This window comes from Pristis pectinata, chromosome 3 (genome assembly GCF_009764475.1).
Source record: "Pristis pectinata isolate sPriPec2 chromosome 3, sPriPec2.1.pri, whole genome shotgun sequence".
Classification (NCBI taxonomy): Eukaryota; Metazoa; Chordata; class Chondrichthyes; order Rhinopristiformes; family Pristidae; genus Pristis; species Pristis pectinata.
In genome coordinates, this window is record NC_067407.1 from 37,111,868 (window position 1) to 37,133,146 (window position 21,279).

The window sequence follows — 21,279 nt, forward strand, 5'->3', positions numbered from 1 at the left end:
GCCATGCCGATTATCTCTAATAAGTCCATGCTTTTCCAAATGTGAGTTAATCCTGCCCCTAAGAATCTTCTCCATAATTCAACTTCTTAAACCTTACATATATTTCTTTTTTCTTTTTGACTACGCTTACAATATCTCTTGTCATCCAAGGTTCCTGAACCTTGCCATCCTTGCCTCTCAACCTCACAGGGACATGCTGGTCCTGAACTCTAACCAGCAGTCCTTTAACGGACTCCAACATGTCAGATGTGGATTTACCCCCATGTAGCCACTCTAAATCTACTTTGCCCAGCTCCTGCCTGATACTGTTATGATTAACCCTTGTTAATGCAAAAGTAAATTCAGGAGAATTCACCCAGAGAGTGGTTAAAATATGAAACCTATCACAATTGGGTGACCACTTAGTCGAGCATCTTTGCTCCGTCCACCGCAACAGTCAGGTAGACACTGATGGCCACCCACTTCAATTCCACATCCCACTCTCGTACTGACATGTCTATCCATGGCTTCCTCTTCTGCCACATTGAAGCCAGATGCAGGTTGGAGGAACAACACCTCATATTCCGCCTTGGGATTCTCCAACCTGATGGCAACATTGATTTCTCTAATTTCCAGTAAATCTCACCCCTTTCTTCTTCTCCTCCACCCCCACCTTCCCCCCATTCCTTTGTCTTCCCTTATTCTTGTGGCTCCCTTCCCCCACGATGGCCTGCCCATTTCCTCTCCTCCCTTCCTCCATCCTTTATTCCATGGCTGTTTATTTCCCTCCATAGATGCTGCCTGACCTGCTGAGTTCCTCCAGCACTTTTTGTGTATTACAACAGAGTAATTAACAAGAATGGTTGGGCCTTTTAATTTTTTTCAGTTTTCATTTTATTTGTTCGGTTCAGGGTTTACTTTACCAGTTTTTGTTTGTGTTTGACACAATTGAGTATTTTTGGCTAATACACGAGAACCTCTCATTTTGCACTGACCTTTGTTCTTGACGAGGTGCAAATAAATTGAAAGCAGTAGCAATAAAAGTTACAGACTAGTTCAGGCTTTATTTATTTGTCATTTTCTTTTCTGTAATTATCAACAATCCAATTACTTGTTGATAATTACATGAAAGAAAATTACAATTATGAGCAATTTTTGTTTTCTTCTCAATGCCAACCCACACTTTCACTTCATCACTGACCAGTGATCACATTGAAATATGGGATTGGTCGGTTTCAGTTGAGGATTTTTGAAAGTCACACGTGGCATAAATAAGGAATGTAAATTCTTTACGTTGACATTTTGTTGTTGGCATGGAGTTTTATTGATGAAAACAGAGAAAGGAGAGGAAGTGATTTTTCCAGATAGACATTTGAGGACGTTCTTTTTAGTTTAAACTGGAAAGATTCAATTCCTCGTGAGAGTATAGCTGCTTCTTACGGGAAAGCTAAATGTTTGAGGTAGGAGGGAATACTAGTTCTGTTAGATGCAGAGAGGTAGGAAGAAGCTTGAGTGGTGTATTTGTACTAATGCAGACCAACAGGGCTGATGGCTGTCCATTCTGTGTGACTCCAGCACTTTCCCCTTGATCCCATGTTCTTGGATAAATCTTACAGTACTATTTTACCTACGTTCCTGTACATCTTCCACCTACTTTAATATCCCACCATTTCCATATAAACTTGTCAATAATGATGATCCAGACATTGGGTTAGTACAGTGGCAGTGCAGATACTATATAACAGAAGTTCCAAAAACAACAGAATTTGGGAGTAAGAAGAATAGTGCCCTTGTGCTTTTGGAAAGGACTCTTCTTCTAACTGCCTGAAATCTCTTCCATTCCTGTTTTCTTTCACTCTCTCCATTGAAACATTTCAATTACAATTAAGCATGCAACACACTAGCCACATGGTGATCATGGGTTAGGTTGTAGTTCTGCTTTCATCATCAAATGCCACTGATCCATTGCTGGAAACCTATCCCAACCTCAGTCTCCTAAGTGACAAATTTTTAAAACATATTTCAGTAATCCAATTACTTGTTGATTGGATTGAAGGAATATTTATTGCAGTCTGCACTTCCACTAATTATACTGTTATATTTCTAAATTCCTGGTAATTGATGACAATGCTGCAGTGCCTCATTACCTTTCCAATTGATGCTAAACAGGAAATATTTTTGGCCTGGATTTTGGGGTCAGCATCATGCCACTTGTGTTTGTCACTGACCTGCACAGAAAGATTACACTCAACTTGTGCAGAAGCCCTGAGAACAATTTGCTGAAATGGAGAGGCACCATCTAAGCTGCAAGCAAATTGGACAGCTGGCTAAACTATGCTCACTGGCTTAGACAACTGTCAGAACTCCCTAGATGTTTCTAACATTCCAAGACAAGTTTAAAAAATATATAAATAAACTTCCTGTCACTTGATCCTTTTTCTCTTGAGAAACAAGTGATTTGTGTCAACTGGGGCGATACCCTGTCCAGATCTAACCTGATTCAGGTTCTATAAGCAAACTCCTAGCCTCCTGAACTCAGATAGCTTCTCTACTTGAATCCAATGGTAGAACATAATTGTGAATCACTGATGAATTGCTGTTAACTATTTCAGGACTTTCATATACGTTCAGGACTTTCATATACGCACAGGCCTGTGTACTGATGGGTAAAATCTGGTCTGTTTTTCCACAGCCTGTGTTAAAATGTACCTGTAAAAGCTATCTGCCCTAGCAAGAGAATGTTTATATTTTCCAAGCAGTGTTAAGTTGTAATGGTTTATATAGAATTAACTTTAACAAATTCAGGTAACTAGCTTTTTATAATGTAACAATGGCTTTTGTCCTTATTTTCAATTTTTTGTAGCTTGAGATTTTTTGGTATATATTTAGCAGAAATGGCCACTTGTGTTTTCTGTTTTGGCATTCTCAGTAAATTTGACAAAACAATGGTGCTGCAAAAGCAGTATGAATCCATTGCAATACATTATTACTTATAATGATAGATTGTTTCACCAAAAATATTATTTGGACTTTTGGTAATTACTTTGTTCAAAACCGTTTCAACTACAGATTGAGATCAACTTTGACCAATGGATTTTCAAATTGCTTAATTAAAATTCTGAACATTGGAGGCTTTCAACTTAATTGCCCTTACAAATTGTCCATTGAGGTTTCGTTTATTTGTGCATTTTATGAACTCTCTTCAACAGATGCGTACAGCTTTTAAACCTATCACCTCTCTAAGTTATTTCTGCTTTCCTTAAAAAAAAGTTAATGATTGTTTCCCCTTTTTGCTCATTCTTTTGCTTTTATTCTTTCCCTTCTTCATCCTTCTACTTTTATCTGAAGGCACAAAGTCATGCTGAGATTAGTTTCCTTTTGTGTAAGGCAAACATTAGTTAGTTTTTGGTTTTTTTAAATAAGTAACTGCTGTTTAGTCCTTTTAACTGAGTAACCAATCTTCATTTCATTGTCCTTGGTGGTGAGTCTATTTATTCTTGGAATGTGTGGATTGCTGGCAAGGCCAGTGTTTATTGTGATCTTAATGTGTCCTTGAAAAGGTGGAAGTGAATTATGCCTTTTACCGATTATGGTTTTGTGCTTTCAAGGAATTCCGGTATACTGATTCCACCATGAAGTTCATCCTTTTTCAAACGAACTGTCTTCATTTTCACCTTGGAAGAAGTTTTTATGAGCTTGCATAGTGTGAGATAATCTGACAGTATAACAAGATCATAATGGGAATTTTTTGTGGCCCAGAGCTGAGGAAGCCAACTGTAACACTCCCATTGCCACACTGGTTGAGATTATACAGATCAAGATGTAATTGTGCAAGTTTCTCTGTCGGCTAGTATCAGTCCTGTAGTAGTAGAAGCATTCTAATTAGTGTTGATTTCTGATTTTGTTGAAATTGTTTGTTTATTTGGAATAAAATTATTTCCTCTTCAAGACTGTATTTTTTTTCTAAAGAAGGTAACAATTGTCTTTCCCTTTTCCAGAAAAGGAGAACTGATTTTGAAGCTCTTCGAGCCAAGTTTCAGGAGCATGATGTGATAAAGAACTTGCAAGTAGCAGAGTCTGAGTGTTCACGAGCACCTGAAGCAACAGCAGTTTCTGATTCTAAAACTGGGCTGAATGTAACCAAAGTTGATGTCATTGAGACAGTTAGTCCTCACAATGCTACGGTTCAACAGTCTCATACAAAATCTCCTTGTTCTCCTCTTCATCTTGCAAAACCAACAGTTGTCCCAAAGCCTGTACTCTTGAAGCTGCCTGAATGGATAGAACCCAGTGTTCCAGTGGAAGGTGGAGGAAGACCTGAAGAGCTTACCAACTCCAATCCAGCATCAATAGATATTCAAGCATTGGAACACAAAACTTCTAAAGATAGTAAAAGAAATAACCAAGATAGCAAAATCACATTTAAGGAAAAAATAAATATTTGGGAGAATTCTTCACATTGTGGTAGAGAAGCTAGCACACCAGGTCAAAATTTAAAATGCAGCACGCTCCCTCCTTCATTAGTAAACTTGAGATTAAAACCTTTATCTGAAACTCCTTACAAGATCACTTGTGTTACAAAAGGCAGTCAGAGAATGGGTCCAGAGGAGCAGATATCTGATGTTGGGAATGGAATGCTCCAGCTTGAGGAGTCAACCACAGTTATCCAAAGTTGTGAAGATTCTAGTGTAGCTACTAATTCTAAACCAACTGTCCCATATTCTCAACCAGAAATTGATCTTCCTACTCAAAATGATCAGAAAGGATTCAAACGAGATAACGTTCTGGAATCAGGATCTCAGGACCTCTTGAGATTGGATCTAACTAACTGTGGTAGATCAAAACTCACTGATCAAAGAGGACAAAACATCATGGAGAGAGAGCATCTGCATAAATCCATGCACCGCCGGGCACTTCCATCTATTGAAGAATTGGGACCTCCACCTGTGAAACCACCCAGACCATTCAAAGTAGATCTCAGCATATTAAGAAATATAAAAATGGACAGTTGTTGTTCAATGGAATGTAAGTTCTGATTTTCTTTCCCACAATTAATAACATTAGGATTTCTATTCCGTCTGTGAAGATCTAATTACTAAATTTTTGAATGCCTTCAAATAAGTTTACATTTTAAATTAATTTTCACTGGTGTATTGTGTGCAAATATAACTCATTACAAGAATTTTCAGTATTGCCTACTGGATAGAGCTTGATTTTTTTCTTCGATATTAACAATGTCCTAAGTGACACCTACTGCTGCCATTTTATAGTGAGAATACATCTATTCTGGATGTTGGATTGTGCCTAGTCACTAAAATTATTTTACAAAATATTTTGAAAAGCAATTTCAATTGTCGTAGATAAGAGTTTAAAAGTGAAGCATCAAAAATTACACAACTACTATATTATGTCTTTTATTTCTCTTTTTAAAGATCAGTTCTGCTAAATGGAAAACACAAAACATTTGAACATTTAACAAGTTTGGCAGCAGGTGAAGGATCTTCATCCTGAAACATTAACTATTTCCCTCACCCCAAATGCTCCCCAATGTCCTGAGTGTTCCCAGCATTTTCAGTTTAGACATCAGATTTTCAGCATCTACAGTCTTTACTTTTCATTAACTGCCACTGAAAACCTGAGTTGTATTCCATAATTTTGCTCAAAGCTGTGAGTTGACCTAAATTGCAATTTAAGGCTTTGCATTGCACATGCTTATAAGATCCAGTCAGCTGTAGGTTGTCTTAGTTTTCTGCAAGTAACATTTTTTTCAACTGGCTGTAAATGTTCAAAAACTTTATTGAGGTAAAACTTAACCTCCTATTCAAAAATAAATTGTGTTTGTGAGCCAGAGATTGAAAAATTTACTGTTTTCTGGTTTACTTTTTATTGTCTATTCTATTCTGTAAGATTCAGAAAGCAAGGAGAGAAAATAAATGTGCTGATGTTCAATTTATTTTAAATTGTAAGCTAATTACCCACCAGAAATTTGATTTTTTTTTATTATTTGTTGGGAAGTGAAAAATTGTCTTATTCTATGTTTGCTTGAAAAGTAAAATAAATTTTGAGATCAAAGAAAGATCTTTTTAGGAAAATGACAAGAAGTTGGGATTTGATTGTAATGGGGAGAGGACAAGAGATTAAAAAGGGGTCAATGGTTTTAGCAAAGGGGGAGGTAAAATAATGATGAGACTAAGGAATGGAGGGTTTTTATAGGAAATGAGTTTGAAAGGTGCAATGGGAATAGATTGGGGCTGTGTCATGGTTACTTCTTAACCACGCCCACACAACCCCAGTGTAGTTTTATTCTTTTTCAGATGTTCTTTCTTTGTTATTCATTTCCATGAATGATTTAAAAAAAATAGGGGGCTATGTGGGAGGGAAGGGTTAGATAGATTTAGAGCAGGATAAAATGTCAGCACAACATTGTGGGCCAAAGGGCCTGTACCTTGCTGTAGTGTTCTATGTTCATTTCACAAACTATGGAATCTAAAATGGTGATGACAAATAATTATCACAGTTAATAAAACTCAGTCAAACTTAGTGGATTTACAGATAAACCTTCAGACAGTTTTGTGGATCCTGTTACCTTAATGGAAACTCCTCACCCTGTGTTATCTTGTGTGCTAAGCAGACTTGAGCCTGGTTAATATTTGGGTGGAAGAGTGCCTGGGAATCCCCCAATATAGCAGACCTGGGGAAGAAATGGCTGCCGCCAGACCATTCCACTCAATGCCTTGAGGTACCTCAACAGTTCCAGTGCCCTTGAGACTCACTTTGGCTTGGAGTTTTGTGTTACAAATAATCCTTCCTTCCTTCCTTTCGTTATTTGCCATTGTTCCGGAAACCTAATGATCGATATTTTTCTATTATATTGGTTGTTGTTAACCACTGCAACAAATTGGTTGGGAAAACTCATGTTGTGTTTCTTTGATAGCAGCTAAGAAGAATGACACACCTTCATCACCCATAAAACCTCCAGAGAAAGATGCAAGTTTAAGCACCGAAAGGTAAAGCAAGTATTTTTACGCCTTGAACGACTGAACAAAGAAATGCCAATTCATCCCTTCTTATATCTTGCATTTCGAGGGGAGTCTTGCAGTACAAACGGTGAAGCATTCCAGTAAAAGAGCAAAATCATCCTGCTCCTCTAATCCTTGAGTATTGAAAAAGATTTTCAAGCTGGATTGGTCAACAAAGTAGCCACTAAGATGGCTGAAATGGCATTTTAAAATTGTTTACTTTTAGTGATGCACATGATTAATACCTGAAATGTCTTTATTCAGTAATTTTAAATGATGCATGTCAACTTACCAGGATAATGATCCTTAATTTTACCCTAAGGAATAATTAGTTGGATTGGCTGGGAGAGGGAAAGAAATTTGTCAAAGAGTGGTTGGAATCCCCTCCCGTATTATTGAACCATTTCAAGTAATAAATTGGTCAAAGAGCTGCCTTAAATACATCTGTTAAGATAGGATAAATTGATAGATAACCCCACAGTCCTTCCCCAAGGCACTTTTCATTTGGTTATCGGCAGCACTTTATGTTCTGTGGAATTTAATACAGATACTCAGTAAACTTAAAGCAAAATTCAGTTATATTCCTCGTTAATTAGAAATTATCTGGCAAATTTTCAGGGAAAAAAAGCTACCTTCATGCATCCCTTAATCATGGGAGGGATATTTTGATGAGATATCATTGTGCAACTTCTTATGATCCCAAAAGAACCTGAAATTTATTTTTAAATATTTACCTCTCCCAAGACAACCCAGATCCTAGCAGCCACCAACTTCCAATGACAGTTTGGAAGCTGTGTGGGCCTTGGTCCAAGGTTAAAAAGTTGCGCACGAGCTAATGATTGCACTGCATTTTAATATTTAACTTAGATCCCTTCTCCTCTGGAATCTTCCAATGCCTGGTATCAGACTTTAAATGGTGAGGGGCAAGAACACTTGAAGGACAGTGTACAGTGACTATTTTCTTAACTATCTGACCACATTTTTGTCAGTAGGTGGTTGGGCTTAAAATGACCCCTGAGGTCATTGTAATTGTTAATTATTTTGTTTAAAATAAATACCCTTTTTGATAATAGAAATGATTAAACCAAAATCTGATTTGCAATTGGTGCAACATTTTATTGATTAATCTTAAAACACCACGTACCTAGCTCAGCAAGAGTTGGCTGCCACTTTGAATAGATCAATCAGTTTCCACTGCTAGAAACAGAAGTGCGATTGGCTAGACCTTCAATCTGGATTTGTAATGCTAAACATTAAAAGTACTTTTCCAGTAGTATAGGATATAATGAAATTATTTTAAAAGATGTGAATTAACTACCTCACTTAAGTGTCAACTAGTGCACTAAGAAGTTCCACGGACGGAAATTAAGTGACTTCTTTGTACATAATTTTGAATTAGTTGACTTAGTTTTGAGATTGCACAATGTAATTTTATAATTTGATAAAATATATGCAAGCCCTTATCCTCTGATTCTGTCAATTTGACTGTCTTGGTTACATTGTATTTAAAAGAATAAATGTAACTCCTGCAAATTTTCACTGTAAATCCCGAAGCCTACATTTGCAATGGAAAGTATCTAGTTATGCTGCACTTTCACTGTGCTCTTCCTATTGCAGGTGCAACAGCATCACTGCTGGTAGAAGGGTACATTACATGTTTATGAAGGCAGTTTCCATTTTAAACAGTCGATGTAATAGAGCTTCAAAAATAAAGGAAACTTTTGGATGATTTTGAAATGGGCAGACTTACGCCTGTCTGCCTTGGCTCAGTTCCTTTAGCTATCCTTTAACTCAGTTTTGTCTCGTTGTGGAGACTGACTAATATTTAATTGAAGGAAAACATCAAGATGTTTGAGAGAATTTAAATGCTGATATATTTCCAGTTTATATCTTCTTAGATTTGTGTAGTTTACCACTGGAGTTTCTTAGGTCTTTGATAATATCTTGAAAATAATTCTAATCTTTTTACTTGAAAATAACATCCTACTTTTCTAACAAGTGAGTGCTGATAGTATGGTTCTTTGTAAAATAGTAAGAAGCATGTTGCTCTAGAATATTGTTCTATATATGTGAATAACATATACAGTCAGATATGGTTGTCTCCATCTTCTCTCTTTGCCATTACACATTTATTTTACAGAAATGTATGACAGGTAAAGTACCTGATTGAATTTAATGATGTGTTTTTTTAAAAAAAAGTCATGTAGTGCACAAAAGCACTTTGCTGAACCAGTGGAATTTCTACTGCACTACTGCATCCTACTTGAGATTAGCCAACCTGAGAGATCAAGCATCAAACCTCGAGTAATCCTAAATTGTGCTATTCAGTATTACACCATACAGTACTGTTACCCAAAGATACAGAATTTCTACTAAGAACGTATTATGAAGTTCATTCTGAAAGAAAGAAAATATCCTTTTAAATTAGCTATTGCACTTTTTTTTTTGGAAGCAATGCACAGGAAGCAAATGATGAGAAGGTGCGACACCACAGAGAAATGGGGCAGGAAAAGGAATTGCAAAACAGAGCAATTGAAGAAAAAGAGTTGGATCAAGTTAAGGAACATGAAAATAAAAAAGAGAGAGAATTACGGAAGAAATTCAATGTATGTACATGTGAATTTGATGATAAAGCATGTAGTTGCTGAACAGCTTACTGTGGTTTGGATGTAGACAGGCATAATCTTTTAAATGATTTAACGTTACACGTATTTAATCCTATGAACTGATTCCTTCTACACACCACACTGTATTTCAATATTCAACGCTGATAAATTGGTAAATGAAAAATTGTCAGATCTATAAATAAGAGCATAAATCTTCAAATATTTAACTGTGAATGCTCCCCTTCTGCCTGTAAGTGTTTCCTTGATAGATATCGGTTTCTGTCCTGGAAACTTGTGGTTTCAAATAAAACGTCAAAAGAAAGAAAAGGTTAGGGTGGGTCAGGCAATCCCTTGACCCAGCATAAACTGATTCCCTTTCCCCCCTGTATGTGTATGGAAATCTCCATGTTTTGTTTTCTTTGGCTTTTTATATTCTCACTTGATACTTCTTTTCCTCAACTCCTGACTAACTATGTAAAATTTTAGTGCACTGGATGGTAGAAAAGCATAACTGTTAGGATCTTTTAGTTCCTTTTCAATTACTGATTTATTTTCTTTTCCTTTTTTTTTTTGGCTCCTAGTTTCAGTCAAAAATATAGGAAATATTCTTGACAATTAATGAAGGACTGCCTGAAATATTGCTTTTTTATGAGGACTGGATGCAAGTTTCAAAGACTAAGTGATGCATGTGCATGAGAACAATGCAAGATGGTAGGATTAGTTATGGATTGAGCTAGTAAAATGCATCCATGGAACTATTCACCTTCTGAGCTCTAAACTTGCATGGTTCTGTCTTTGTTCCATATACCTATGCATTTTCAGTGGTTTGTTTCTGATGTTTTTATCTCAGCAACTCTGTTATATAAGCATAGAACCATACAGCACAAAACAGGCCCTTCGGCCCACCATGTTGTGCCGTCCATCAAACCACCCTCACACTATCTAACCCTTTCCTCCCACATATCCCTCTATCTCACATTCCTCCATGTGCCTATCCAACAAACTCTTGAACCTGTCCAATGTATCTGCCTCCACCACCACCCCAGGCAGCGCATTCCATGCACCAACAACTCTCTGGGTGAAAACCTCCCCCTGACATCTCCCCTGAACCTCCCACCCATAACCTTAAAGCCATGCCCCCTCGTCCTGAGCATTGGTGCCACGTGTGCATTTTGGCCTAAAATTTGTAGTTCAATGAAGCCAATATTTGTTTAGTTTGAAAGTACAGTTATTACTTTCTTGACTTATTAACTTGATTAGAATTATTAACTTGATTAGAATATATGTGCCAGGAAATCACTGAATAAAGGAATAGTACAAAGCTTGCTTAACATTGCGTTGCTCTAAAATGGTTCAAAAGTGATCAGAAATTTGCTTTTTTATTCAATTGTTCTCATTATGGTATTCTTTTGTATTTTGTTATATTACTTGTGTTTAGCTCACAGGTTCAGAGATTCCAATACTTAAAGTCCAAATACAGGAGTATTTAAAAGGAGGGAAATTCAACCTGAAAGTGAAACCAGGTGAAATGGTGGAAATTATACGAATGGTTGACTGTCCTGCTGGGAAGTGGTTGGCTAAAACCCAAGATGGGAATTGTATGTGAATCACTCAGTTTTTTTAATACTAATTTTTGTTTTCCACATCTTTTCCATTTTCTGTGAATTTGTAGACTAGAGTATCTCCAGATAATAACAGATGTCACTCTTGAAGTACGTTGGCTGTGGGAAGATTGTAAACTCAGTGTAGTTTTGGTCCAATCCATTAAATCACATGACCATTTGCCATGCCATTCTGTTAGAGGCAATAGTTAATCCAACCCCTATAAATCTAGAGCTGGGGTGTTTGACGTGAATCTGCTTTTAAACTAAGCCAGACAGATGAGCAAGGAGAAGGGTTCATTGTTGATTTAGCTCATCTTGGAGGATACCGCAGTTAACCTCTGCTTGGCCGTTTCGAGGAAGGAGAGAATTGACCAGAGTTTCCACTCTGGACAGTAGCCGGAAGATGCAGATGTGTTGTTATCAGGCAAGGAGCAGATTCACCTTACGATAATCAAAAAAATTGCACAGGCTGGAAATATGAAATAAAAACATAAAACGAAATGCTGGATAAAGAGCAGGTCAGGCAGCATCTGTGGAATGAGAAACAGTTAACTTCTCTGGTCTGCGACTCTTTGTCAGTACTAGGGGGGAAAAGAGAGGTTCATGTTAATTTTCAGTAGCTTAGTTGTTTTGGCAATCACACTTCAGACTTGCATATGAAGAATTGCCACTCAGAGATTGCTGGAACCAAACTGCATGCCAGTGCAAGTCAGGACAAGCATAAACAGCACAATGTTAGTGAGAAGGAAATGGTATCCCCATGAGAGTTTGTGCCAGAATTGTTCTCCAGTAAGATTCAGTGCTTCAAGGAGAAAAATTGGATAAGGTACAGAACAAATCAAAGAGAAATATTTCAGAGGAAGGACAAATGTATACCATCCCTTGTAGAGTTGCAATGTCATTGACCTCTCTGATATGTGGCCTTACTGATTTATACAGATCAGTTATTGATTTCAGATTCTTTACTCTTCCATTGCATTGGTTATATGCATATTCATATTATCCCATCATTTACAAATTGAAGCCCAATCCCAAGATTTATGTATAGGATCCCGTAGAAAATGTATTCTACACTCTCTAATTTTTTTTCAGTAGATTATATTTTTAACTTCTTATAAATTTAAATGAGTTTTGATTAAGTCCTGAAGCAGCATTAACACTTCTTCAACATTTGCTCAAAGCTGTTTCATGTGGTCAGTAACTTATTTTAAAAAAAATGCTACCTCTGAGATTCCGGCTCAAAATGTATTTTCTTTTTCAGGTGGCTATATTCAAATTGATGCTGTGAAAATGAACAATGCTGAAATTAAAGAAATTAGTTATAGGATGTCAAATCCTCCACGGATGATTGAGGAGGTGTATGATGACGTCGGAGTGTATGATGACGTTGGACTGCCTGATATGCAAGTATAACTTTTTTTCAGCTGAACAGCTGTGTGGTCAATTAATCAGTGAATAACTTTCTTGATCACTTGGTTGCTGTGAGATGCTTTACTAGAATGACAGTACCAGATAATAACATCTAAGCTTTGTTCTTTGTCTGACACCTCAGTGGCAAATGAAAAGCTCTAAGAGGAGCAATGCCGTCAGAAGGAATCTGATGTATTTCTGCGCTGCCTTAGAAAGGAGAATAAAAAGATCTTTTGCTCTCCCCATACAGCTGTGGACTGCCCTGCTTTTCTGTTTTGCCCTAGTATAAATGAATGCAATAGCAGCAACATTCAAGGAGATCTGTAGTATCACAGCAAAGCAGCCTCCTTGATTGTTATCCCGGTCACCACCATAAACGTTCTTCACCTAACCAGCTTTGCACTGTGGCTGCAGAATGTACAATCTACAAAATGGACTGCAGTTACTCACCCAGGCTACTTAGACAGCACCTATCAAACTCGCGATCTCAACCACCAAGAAGGACAAAGGCAGCAGATGCATGGGAATATCATCACCTGGAGGTTCCCCAAGTTGCATACCATCCTGACTTGGAAATGTATCACACTGGGTCTAACTCCTGGAACATCCTCCCCATCAGCGTTGTGAGAGTACTTCTGGTGAAGGTACTGCAGCAGTTCAAGGGGGGTAATTAGGGATAGGGATAAAGAAATACTGTCATTGCCAGCAATGTGCAGATCCCAAAAGATCAATATATTTAAAAATTAATTCATGGAATTTGGATGTTTCTAGCAATGTTTGCATTTGTTTCCCAGTTCTAATTACCTTGAGAAAATAGTGGTGAGGTGCCTTATTGATTTGCTCTGGTAATCTATTGAAGATATTCCTACAGAGCTAGAATGTGCTAGGATTTAGACCCAGTGACAAAGGTGGCAAAGTGTTCCACTGCACTTTGAATTTTTTTGGTCCTCCTTGCTGGTGGAGATGTCAGGTTTTGAATGTACAATCAAAGAAGCCTTTTGTGAGTAATTGCAGTTTATTTTGTAAATAATCCCACTGAGGGAATGCATAGTCAGGGTGAAGAATGAAGTCCCATGTCAAGTTGAACCTGAATATCATAAGTTTAGAATGTTGGAACAGCACTGATTGATCACACTCCTGACTTGGGCCTTGTAAATTGTGGAAGGGCTCTGGGTAGCAGGGAGGTGAATCGCTAATTATAGGCTACCCAGAGTCTGAGCTGCTGCTGTTGCTACAATAAGTGTGTCTGATCCAGTCAAAAGTGAACCAAAGAATTGTAATGGAGTAAACTCAATGATACTAACTACAGTGATTGTTAAGGATAGGTGGTTATACTCCCTTTTTGAATGTGATCATGGTTTAATATTTGAGTGACATGAATGCTATTTGACTTTTGTCAATGGAATGGTGTTCATAGTTTCCCTTTTATTTTAATAGTTTTGTAATGATCATTGTAACCCCTGATGGAAAAGACCAATTTGGATGACGTATCTTGCAAGAATATTTTAACTGGAAGGCATTGCCTTTGTGTCCTGTCCAAGAAGCTGGTTGATTTTCAGAAGCTATCCAAAAATTCAGGGATGAGTTTTGACCCACAAAGATGGCTGTATTGGTTCTAGTTTTAAAGGAAGTGCAGCAGCAAGTGAGCAGCCAACTTCCTCCCAGGGGTAGAGTTGCCATTCAAACACTTCTCTGAGGCCAGCAGCTTTAGAGTCAACTTGCTTTCCAGCTTTAACTATGGTTGGCTGGGATTTCCAAGCCTTGAGGAACCCAACAGCTATAGGGGCTAACCTTGGAGAAAATCTAAGTACCATTAGAGGATGGGTGCATCCATTCCTCAAACAAAGGCCTCTGGGATTGGCGCCTAGGTACTCATTTCTTACCCGTCACCATGATCCCAGTAGCAGCTGCAGGATCCCAAGCTGTTCTTCTCCCCTACATTTGAAGACAAGGTTATCAGTCAAGAAAACTTCCAGGCAAGCAATATATTGAAAGGATTTTTATGCTATGGAGTCAAAAACACAGCCACATGCAGAGAAATCCTAACATTTTGGTTTTCCACTCATAGAACTACCCACACCAAGTCCTCCTCTCACTGCTGTCCTCAATTCCATGTATGTGACCCACAAAAGTCATAGATTTTGTGCTAAGGCTAAAACGTTGAGTTCTGAATATATCATAAACAGTAATTTCTACTTTCATATCATATGACATACTGTACGATTATAACAAAAAATCCCAAGTTTTCTCCAAATTTATATCTTTTCATTACTGATAGTTGTCTAAATGTTTCCGCTTTTTTAGGAATTTTATATTTTCGATAGTTCTAAATACAACTTCATCAAATATACCCACACCTCCAAATAGTAAGGCATGTGATTTTAGTTTTGCTTGGGCAGTAATTATTTTACATTCCCAATTATTCATTTTTATTTTAAGGTCATGGCTTCTCCCTCATGTTGGTTCTTAAGTAATGGTATAAAGAATACTTCCCTCTTAGCTTGGTTTTATTGGTGCAGGTCCTTGGACCACAAACACTTCTGACTCCCTTGTAGCTCATTACATTAACTTTACATATCAAATTGTGTGGTTATCAGTTTTATTATTTGTTTTGTAAAGTGTGTAGTGCCCTGGTATTGTCAAACATCATTCTAAAATATAGTACCTTTAAAATAGTATATTTAGTGTTGTATTTTCTGGGATTAAATTATTAATTTAAGATTTCTTTGTGAACTGTAGAAATTTCATTGCGTTTAAATAGGCTGTTAAATTGCCATATCAACATATTTAACTTTCTGATGCCGAAAATATACTTTGTGCATTTAAAGTAAACTCTGTGATAAGGTTTTGAGATGTTGTTTACAAATTGCACATTTCACTAACTGGAATAATTTTTTGACAGGACAACTGAACAATATTCCATAAAAATGTTAAATAGCATTGGTAAGTATTTGCTTATCATTGTGTTCATATAACTAGTTAATGATGCTTTGTCCTGGATGTTGTTTTACTTATATCTTATATCTAGTCTAGGTTTGGTTCATAATGCACAATTGATGTAATAACTTAGAATTTAAGTAGAATCTACTTAAGTAGAATTCTACTTAGCAGTTTTAACTCCACACGAGTCCCTGATTACCTCATTACATGATGCTCCCATAGTCTCATAACATGTCCTTGTGGCAGCAAGTTCCTTTTCCTGTAAATAACTTGCTCCTTTTGTGAGCTGATGGTAGCTTTCTTACATTTATGATCCTTGTCCTAGACTTGAATGGGAACATTCTTCCACCTGACCAGCATATCGGACTGCCTAAAGTCTCTTTATTGATGTAGAAGCAACCCCTATCTCCAAGAACTATCTCCATGATTTTTAAATGTCTAGAAAACAACCCCAGCAATTTGTTCATTTATGGCCATGCCACCTATGTATTCTACTTTTAAATTGACTGATCTGCATTTCCAAATCAATCATTCAAAATCCATTAAAGCATTCAAACTATTGAAAATATAAAATTTGTAAAAAGTGGAAAAATTTATTACCATATAATACATGTTAAAACACAAACTTAATGTTGAAACTGAAAATAATTTTTAAAATAAAATTTAACTAAAACATTTGTTCCCTGTAATTCTTCTTTTCCATTGAAACACATGGCGATAGACCTTCACCACAATTGTTTTGACAGCTTCCCCAGTGTTAGTACTGGGGAATTATTATAGGTTTGTGTCTCCTGTTGATTTCCAAAGCATTTTTTAAAAAAAAATTACCATGAACAACTAACAGTAACCATCTGACTTATGCATTTGTTTGGAAATTCCACTCCGATCATAGTTGCTCCTATTTGCAAGTGAGGAGCAGCGTAACACTCATCGGGTAAGATCATTGGATCGATAATCTAAATATGGCTAAATGCTTTAGCATAGTGTTCCCATTCATCATTTGTTTTCTGGTTGGTGCACACCTTGTTATTGAAACTAAGTGCCTACAATTATCAAATGTGTACAACAATCAGCTATATTTACAGTCATTAAGGCAATTCCTTCCATTGGGAACATTGCTCAGAAGTAAATAAAGTGACACAGTTGTCCTTATTATGAGAGGATTGAGGTTTTTTATAAGGTTTGCCTAGGTTTATTGTCATGCAATAATACTTTCTCAATTTGCATTTTATTGTAAAGTTTTGTATCATAAAATCAATACTTATGTTGAAAAGCTAATGCAATAACTTGTCTTAAACTGCATATTTTATTGGATCTTTACTTTTCTTTGCATGAATAAATTTAGAATGTGGACAGTGCCATGAAACAATGGATATTAAAAATGAATTAGAGAAAAACAGGTCAGTAATGAAGGTTCAGTAGATTGGAGAACCACAAGTACGTATAATCTGATGCATTGAAAATATTGTCTTAAGAACAAAGTTCTTGTGTAAAATTTTAAGTAATATGATTAATTCCTTTTATTTCCTATGGCAGCTATATTCAGGAATAATAATTAATGTTCATTTGTTCTACAGCAGAACCACTTTTCTATTTCCTGCCTCTCTCACGAAGTACTTTCTTTAAAATAAATAATGTACAGTAAATATTTCATGGTCAGTTTTAGTGGTAGGGTATTATATTTTCAGGCCCTTCATTGTTTAAATGTACATGATTTTTGTTTTCCTTCCCTGCGGTGATTTCTGATGGAGCAGATGAGGTCCCCTTTATGGATCACCTTTTGATATTTATTTGGTTAAGTTCAGTGCAGTGAAATAGAATGAAGTCTGCTCTTGGATAATCCACTCTGCCAAGCTATCTCAATACTTGAGTGGAAAATGATGAAATTCTATTTTTCCAAGTACAAAGCTTTAGTTAATTTGAATGCAACGGATTTTATTAGGCAAAATGGCAATGCACACTTTTTTTCAGCAAGGTATCTCAGTGTGGGGGTGAGGGAAGTTTTACAGTGATTGTTTACCAAGGTGGATGCTTATGTGTAGCACAAATTTTTAACTATTTCATTCTTTTAAAAAGAAATATTTATCTTGAGCTCTCATTCCCTAAGTTTCCATTGATACATAGGCAGAGAGGAGAGCTGATGCTAACAAATATCAAATGAATCTTCTACACAGATGCTGTCTGACTGCTAAGTATCTCTAGCAGATTTTTGTTTTTATTTCAGATTTCCAGTGTCTGCAGTTCTACCTTTAAACAGCAAGTCCTGTATTGTGTTGGGGATGATCATTCCTTTTTCCCTTTCCTTGTTCCATACAAATAGTTTCACTTTTGGTTTGAATTACTAAATGAAAAAAATAAAAAATTAAAATGCATTACAAAAAATCTACTCAAGTATCTGTACTTCAATGTGAAGGTCTATTTAAGTGTTTTCTTATGTTGCCAAAGTTTTATTATTTTACAATACTTTATATCTGTTGGGAAGCTGAGACAACAGATATGAATGAGTTGTTCAGATTGATTTATCTTTACGTGAAATTTCCATACCATATCAAATTTATCGGTTTTACGTGTAATGAATCTGTGAAGAAATTTGAAGAAAGGCTGGTTGCTGCTAGAAGATCTAGTGGGTAGGGGAATGACGAGCGTGGAGGTAACCTGCTCCCCAGAGATTCTAGGGCAACAGTTTGACGTGGGGCCAGTACTGGAAATAAAAAGGTTGAGATTAGAGATGTTTTTAAACAAGACCAGGTGGGTGGAAGTGGAGAATGAAGGAAGTAGAGGATTAGATTAGGGCAGTAGTTATTAAATAGCAAAGGTATGATTGTACAAAAAAATTAGTGAAACAAATGTAGGCTATAGAGGACATGTACTTGGCAATGTCAGAATTATTACCAGCAACCATTCTATTCAGTTTTTAATTTTAAAAAAATGAATTCATGTTGTTTAGAAAACCAAATCAAATGTGGTTTCCATATAAGGAGACATTCAGGATTAAGCAGTATTGGTTTGAAGACATCTCAGAATTCTTAATAATCTGTTAATTTAAATTTTGTACATACAGTGCAAATAAGATGAATCGACTGACTAAAATATTACACAAAGGAAAAGAGAAGAAAAAGGGGCATGAAAGGTAACGTTGATTACATTTATAGAAAAATAATTGGGTTTATGTAATTTTTGTAAAAACAATAATGCATTGAAAATTTGCAAATTGATTCTATCAATAAAACGAGTTGCTCTTTCGTTTATCATTTTTCATTCTATTGCAGTCCTTCACAGGCTCAGCAATCTGAGTGTGGTAAGATTTATATTTTCTAATACTTTCGGTGTTGAAGTTTCATTTGGTATCTTGCAATCTAATTCTGTTGTGGTAGCTTGTAATGAAAGGCAAAATCATTCAGTTCACAGTATTCTTACTACACTTTGAGGGAGAATGGAAGACTTAGTTATTCAATGCCGGCAGCTGTCACAAGGCTGGTGGTTTTCTTTAAAAAATATCTGCCTTTGATTTTATTTTTGTAGAAGCCAAGTTTAAAAATAGTTACTGATCCGATATCAGTCATGTACTGGAAGAAAACATAGAACCAGATGCAGAAGATGTCTATTCAGGGATGCTGACCAAATTTCTTGTCCAGTATCGGAAATTAGCTTTTAAACAATGTTAAAATCATTTGATAAGTACATACAAGCTGAGGCACAGTCTATCCGTGAATAGAGTGAATTGATAACTCCAATGGAAAGTGAGCCTGACACTTGAGGTACACTGATCTATAAATAGCAAAGTCCTGCAATATCATTGGGGTACTTGATGTTGCTAACTCAATTTGAGCTCGTAGTTAACCTGATGGATCAGGAATTTTTTGGTTATCTCTTACTGCAGTCAAAAGGAGCAAATGTATTGCACCAAAGAGGCAGTGAAAATTATGCAAATATTAAGGGCTATCACTAACGGAAAATTGCAAGGATGGAGAAAGCGCAGAGAATTCTGCAGTAAACCAAGTCTCACTGTTCTCCAAGGAGGTTTTATCATCAAAAAATAGTGACGAAATTTGTATGCACAGTCAGTTTTATTGATTCCAAGTTTGAATCTAGTTTGTATTCTGGGTCCATTGAAAGTTATTGACCTGCATTGGATGTGGGAAATGATTTATTCTTAAATATGATTATTACTGTTTTGTAATAAATTTAAAATATGAAACCCAAAATAAAGATAATGCTTGAGAATTGGGTTTATTTATCTTGCTTTATATGTCACATTTTTAACAGGATTGACATCAAATATTTATGATGATGTACTAAGTGAGGCGATGAAATCTCCTATAGACAGGTACTACATAACCCGCCAGCATGAATCATCATCTTCCTTTAAAGGCAAATCTAACTGAATAATAAATTGAAACACTTATTCAGAAGGTGTAAATGTATTATGCAAATTGTATGCAAATATTTATCAACAATTTTACATTAATTCTGCTTTGAAACATTAAAAATCATCTGGGATAAATTGGATAGCACCCGAAAACTAATTGGGTATCGCTGTGTGCAGTTAACCTGAACCCATTAATCACATCAGTTTCATGCTCATGAAAGTTCTCTGCATTCAGCCGGAGCTAACCTCTCTGTTCACAGGTTGGACATATTAACAGCTGACTGGCAACAGATGAAGGATGAGAAGTACTTTGTGTGTGCAGGGAGGGTGGGGAAGAAGTCAAGCCCTTCTTCCCCACCCTCCCTGCATATACAAGGTACTTCTCATCCGTTATCTGTTGCCAGTCAGCTGTTATTATGTCTGCAGTGTCATTAAAACGTTTAGTTATCTTGTACAAATGGTCAAGGTCATAACATGCTTCTTGAAATGCCATTTTACACCAACTACACAAGTGGCTTCTGCTGTTGTTCAGACCATTATCCTTTCTGTTATTTGCCTGCCTGCCTGCCAACCACATCTATCAAACAGCAGCTCATTCCAACCAACTTCATCCCTACATCCCTTGACTTGTGTTCACTCCCAATTATTCAGCTATGACAGTGAAATAGACTGCATGACATATAATGACATACTTTCCTGTTTTGCAAGGCAAGCTTTTGTACAACTGTGGGCAACAGGGACTGACCAGACAAATCCAGGTGTCCTAACCTGAAAGAGAGGAGATATTGCTGGAGCTACCAATTCTGAGGCTGGGGCTGTGTTTGAAGATGACTTGTACTTAATAATTTTCAAATTCCACATCCCCTGACACAGTCTCTTCGTGAAACTCTTGGATTCCACATCTCATTCTTTCTGGGAACCATACTATTATACTTGTGCTTTTTTTCCTCTCAAATGCCCAAGAGGTGCAAACTGCCCAGGTTTGGACAAACATCAGAATGACAGTGATGATGCAGACTCTCCACTGTTACTCAGTCTCACTTGGGCAGCTACTGCATCTGTCTTGGATGGGGGCTCTGCGTATGGTGAAACACCGGGCACAGCATTTCCTGTAACAGATGACTGACTGTGTTGTCGGGTAAAGATAGGACTTGCACAGAGAGTTGATGATTTTTAGTTAAATAAAATTACTCTTGCTGTCACTTGGAAAATGGCATTCAGGCAAAGCATCTGTAAAATTGTACCTCAGCAAGAAATACTTGCAGGATAGTTGAGAGAATTGATGAGAAACCACCTCAAACAATCATGCATCATGAATGTTGATGCTTCCCAAATAAAAACAAGGTCTGTTT

At 36.7% G+C, this 21,279-nt stretch overlaps 1 protein-coding gene across 1 annotated transcript in view; it reads left to right on the plus strand.

The window, feature by feature from the left end:
- Nucleotides 1-21,279, plus strand: part of LOC127567736 (uncharacterized) — a 67,089-nt gene that overhangs the window by 19,122 nt on the left and 26,688 nt on the right. Inside the window, exons 3-12 of the mRNA XM_052010720.1 lie at nt 3,978-5,004; nt 6,914-6,986; nt 9,451-9,604; nt 11,043-11,202; nt 12,470-12,611; nt 15,521-15,561; nt 16,904-16,958; nt 18,620-18,688; nt 18,828-18,856; nt 19,825-19,885. Coding sequence (XP_051866680.1) covers nt 3,978-5,004; nt 6,914-6,986; nt 9,451-9,604; nt 11,043-11,202; nt 12,470-12,611; nt 15,521-15,561; nt 16,904-16,958; nt 18,620-18,688; nt 18,828-18,856; nt 19,825-19,885 — 1,811 coding nt within the window. The remainder of the gene's footprint in view (nt 1-3,977; nt 5,005-6,913; nt 6,987-9,450; nt 9,605-11,042; nt 11,203-12,469; nt 12,612-15,520; nt 15,562-16,903; nt 16,959-18,619; nt 18,689-18,827; nt 18,857-19,824; nt 19,886-21,279) is intronic.